General features: G+C 60.2%; 1 protein-coding gene across 1 annotated transcript in view; it reads right to left on the reverse strand.

Annotated features, from left to right (window-relative positions):
• Window positions 1-1,680, reverse strand: part of LOC113202943 (pickpocket protein 28-like) — a 3,053-nt gene extending 1,373 nt beyond the window's left edge. Inside the window, exons 1-5 of the mRNA XM_026417396.2 lie at window positions 1,519-1,680; window positions 1,240-1,443; window positions 809-1,025; window positions 304-564; window positions 125-211 (exon numbers count right to left, since the gene is read on the reverse strand). Coding sequence (XP_026273181.1) covers window positions 125-211; window positions 304-564; window positions 809-1,025; window positions 1,240-1,394 — 720 coding nt within the window. The 5' untranslated portion in view covers window positions 1,395-1,443; window positions 1,519-1,680. The remainder of the gene's footprint in view (window positions 1-124; window positions 212-303; window positions 565-808; window positions 1,026-1,239; window positions 1,444-1,518) is intronic.
• Between the last annotated feature and the right edge of the window lie 2,739 nt (window positions 1,681-4,419).

The following is a 4,419-nucleotide window of genomic DNA, read 5'->3' on the forward strand; positions in this document are numbered from 1 at the left end:
CGGCCTGCAGGCGCCTGTGCGGTGGCAACACCAGCGCAGCCGTGTCTGGCGCTGGTCGTGTTGCCTACCCCACGGCCTGCAGGCGCCTGTGCGGTAGGCAACACCTCCTGGCGCCTCCACTCACGGATATTCTCATGGTTAGGTTGTTGTCCTCGGGGAAGTAGTGGCCGTCGGAGGGCACGGGGAACTCGTAGGGGTTGGCCACCACCACCTGGAACACACGTCAACGAGGAGATGATCCGCGCGAGCAGAGCGCACGCACTCAACACCACACGCCCTCCTCCTCCTCCTCGACGGCCTCACCACGATCCCCTTGGAGTGCGGGTCGGGCGACAGCACCTCGCCGGGCGCCGCCTTGACCGTGCTGAAGTAGAGCGCCTGGCTGTCGTCGGGCTCGCCCATGCGCGGCCTGCAGCGCGCCGCCTTGGACGACATGGACGTGCACGAGTTGAACGAGTAGCAGAAGCCGGCGTTGGTCTCCTGCAGCTCGAAAAGGTCGCAGCAGTCGGAGAAGTTGCTCTTCCACGAGCAGCCGAGGAAGAAGCGCTGGCAGGGCGGGAACGCCTGCGAGTGGAGGGTGGGTTGTTTACCGGTGGGTCGACATTTTGCGCTGCCCGGCGCCCGGCGCTCAGAGGCCCGGAGGAGGTCTGCCGCAGCCTCCCGATGCTGACTACGGCCATTCACTCCCCCCCCCCCCCACTATCCGCCTCTCTCTTCCTCCCGCTCGCACACAAACACGCAACAGGTGCACGAGCGCGCGCGGGCGAGAGAGACGGAGAGAGTGAGAGAGAAAGACTCTTCTTCTCACCGTGAGTAGCACGTTGCGAGGGTCCTGCGTGCCGAGGAAGGCGAGGCCCTCGACGACCTTCGCGTCGTCCCAGCGGGACGAGTAGAGCGGGAAGCGGAACTCCTGCAGCGCCCTCAGCAGCCGGACGTGGTTCCGGTCCAGCTCCTCCTGGTCCGCCTCGGCTTCCGCCGTGTCGTTATTGTCCGTCGGGAACCGGCTTCGGCGGGCCGCTTCATGACTGAAACGGTCGCGGACGTCAAAAGAATATGACTGGTGGTGGTGTGGTAGGTCTCTGCAGGAGCATCTCACTCTAAATTAAAGGGTACACCCATTTTTCTGCGTTTTTAATATTTTTTCCTGATTTTTTTCATCGATTTTCCTGATTTTTCTTTTGGAGGGTGTACACTGAGAGTGAAGTGCCCCTGCGGGGTCTCTGTTCTCGTTGAACCTACTACAGTCGCAGGGTGGCCAGCGCCATGCTCTTCTCGACGTTGGCGACGGGGCAGACGGTGATGGACGGGAAGGGGTAGTCGCGCACGTCGACGCGCGTGTCGGCCACGACCGTGAGGGTGATCTCCCTGTCGCTGGTGGTCAGGAGGTGCGTCATGGTCAGCAGCCCCAGCACGCACAGCAGGAAGAGGAACCCCCACAGCACGCTGGGGGTGAGAGGGTGAGGGTGGTTAACAGTCAGAGGAGCAAGAGGATGGGGTGGGGGGGAGTGTCTTCCTTACCGCACGTGCGTCGGCAGGTCCCTCCTGCCGATGTACTTGAGCCCGTGCACGTAGGCGTTCTCCAGGTACTTGTTGAACTGGCGCCGGGCGAGGTCGCCGTAGTCCGGCCGCCCCCCGCGCCGGGCCGCGCCCCCCGCGGCCACCACGGCAGGCCGCACGCGCCTCCAGCGCGCGGCTGCAGAGAGAGAGAGCCGGGCGGAGCCGGGTGAGTCGACAACAAGTTCGGTTGTTATTCCCTCCCCCCCCCCTCTCTCTCTCCTCTCCCGCGCGAGTGCACGTGAAGAGAGAGAGAGGGAGAGGCGACACGGACGGAGGTGAGCGCGAGCGAGAGGCCAGCGCGGCCGCGGGCACGGGGGATAGCGACCTCCACCACGTTTCTGAGCTCCGGGCGTCCAGCCACGCGAAAGACGGCGAACTCGTAAACAACCCATCCGTCTGATCGATCTGGACCGCGTCACTCTCCTCCTCCTCCCGTCCCGTCCCGCTCGCTCTCGCACTCACCGCCAGCCCCGGCCGCTGCCGCGTTGGCGTACATCGCCCGCCCCGTCTCGACCTCCCACCGGAGCCTACGCGCCCTCCGCGCGCGCCCGACTTACTGCGCGGCCACCGCGACCGACACGACAGACAGTTTTGTAATCGCGCTTCGACCGGGCGAAACTTTCAGCCGGGGTGCAAATAATTGTAGTCAGCTTGTGCAGGCCGTGTGTGCCCCCTCTTCTAGCCACCTTCAAACGAGGCGTTGGAAACAAATGTGACAGTAAGGACCATTTAGCAGATACTACAGTCATTGTGGACAACCTCGCTAGAAAACAACTATTGAGATACTTTGCGAAAGTTAGGAAGTACTAGAAGAACACCGCCTGCTTCCCGCTAAGCCTCTTCGCTTTCTTCAGAAGGGTCCTTGTTACGGGATGCATTCCGACTAATAAAGGCACTGACCTCCCCCTCCCCCCTCCCGCCCCCAACGAATGTTTGGATGCGGGCTATCCAGGTGCGGAATGGAGGGGGGGGGGGTGTTGACTCGCACGCACCGCCCCCGTCTCTAGTGACCCGCCTGAGAGGTAGGCAATTTGTGCAACAGACCCCCTGTCAGTAGGCAACCTACAGTGCACCCTGTCAGCCGAACCTTGAGCACGGCGCCTGCAGCAGATTAGAAGTTAGTCTGCTCCTGACTCGTCCTGACTCGTGGTTTTTCGGGGTAAAATTGTTGAATAATAATATCCGCTTCAATTATTAATTACAAAGGTATTTTGATCCGCTCGCCCCGGGTAGCCCATAGCAGCTGGCTAGTCCCGGACAACATCGTTAGCGACCCCACCCCCTCGCAGTCGGAAAGTCTCGACTGTAATGTGGGGCGGTGATTTATCTTGTTCTCGGGGTAGTTGACGCCCGACATTGACCCCGGTTCGGGCCGGCGTCGATGCACGTTTGATCACAACAGACCTGTCACGGGCAAATTTGATGTCTGGGCGGGTGCAAGGCAAGGGCCTCATTTACAAGGGCTAAACTGTAACAGGTTGTACCCCCCGGGACACCAGCCCTTGTTAGGGTACACGTACCCCGCTAGTGTCGAGCCCCGGTGGTACTCCCTGTACTCCCTACCCAAGGCTGGAGTGCCTCCCCCCCCCTCCCTCCCTCGAGGGTAAGGAGTACACCACTCATCACGGGAGGAAGGGGAGGGGGTCACATTTGCCCCAGGGATAGTGTATTCCCCAGTTCACTGTAACCCCCCCCCCCCTCTATTCGCGGGGAGTTTGATTTGTGATTCGGCACATTTTACCCTGATCGTGACGACATTAGAATTTTTGAGGGTTGGTGGGTGCTTTGGATGAACATGTTTAGAGTGAGTGACTCGTGCGGCTATGACAACGAGCGTACTTTCGCTGTTTTTTTTTTTTTTTTTTTTTTTTTTTTTTTTTTTTGGAATGGCGGAACCCCCGTTGAAAGTTTTGATTTGGTTGAGATGGGGAGGTGGGGGTGGGAAAAGGGGCGTGGCGTGTATTGGGGAATGGCTCCGAGCTTTATAGTGTGTTTCTGCTAACAGGAAGAAGTAGAAGAGCGGGTAGAACACAAAGGGCCCTGATTGGGCAACCCTATACCCCCTCGATCGAAGTGACGGAGAGGCGAGAATCTCTCGGCCATCCGAGGACAATCGGAAACGTTTATGTTCTACCCGCTCTTCTTCTTCCTCCGTTAATCCAAATACATTATGTATCAGAGGCGTGAGAAAGAAATCGAAGTCACTAGTATACGTCACTTCTGTTTCGACGCATTTCACCCATATACTCTGAGTTGGTAAGGTTACTGCAGCTTTTAATTTGTAGGGCAACAACGAAACAATTTTCATTGTAAATTTTCTTTGTCAAGTTTCATTGACGAGTCTCGTAGTTTTCCCGCCGACGCCCACTACCCCCTCTTCTGACAACCGCCGCACAACTGCCGCTAGAGAGAGCCTGCTGCGAACCCCCACCCCACCTTCCTTCCCCCGCCACCACCGCCCAGCCGCCCAGCTGCGGGCTGCGCTGCGCGCTACGGAGCGGAGCGTCAGATTGGGAACAGCTGAGCTGAGCTTCGCGTCGGTCCAGCTCCCGGCCCAGCTGGTCGCCCTCTCAACCTCGTGCTTCGCGATTCGTCGGTCGTGCATCTCGCCATGCTGCCTGTCCGTCTTCAGGCTGGACCAAACGCGCCGCGCTCCCCGTCCCCAACCCGTCGGGCTCTGGTCCTCGCCCCGCCGCCGTGCCGCCGCGCGCTCACCCGGCTGTCGTCGCCGAGCTGGAGTTCGAGCCCGTCACCCGCGCCAGCGATCCGCGTCCTCCGTGCACCCGCGTCATCCGCGTGCCATCCGCATCGTCCGCGTCATCCGCGAGGGCTTGTTCGTTGTCACTGCCCCTCCCCCCCTCC

This window comes from Frankliniella occidentalis, unplaced genomic scaffold, assembly GCF_000697945.3.
Source record: "Frankliniella occidentalis isolate FOCC.00 unplaced genomic scaffold, Focc_3.1 Scaffold99, whole genome shotgun sequence".
Classification (NCBI taxonomy): Eukaryota; Metazoa; Arthropoda; class Insecta; order Thysanoptera; family Thripidae; genus Frankliniella; species Frankliniella occidentalis.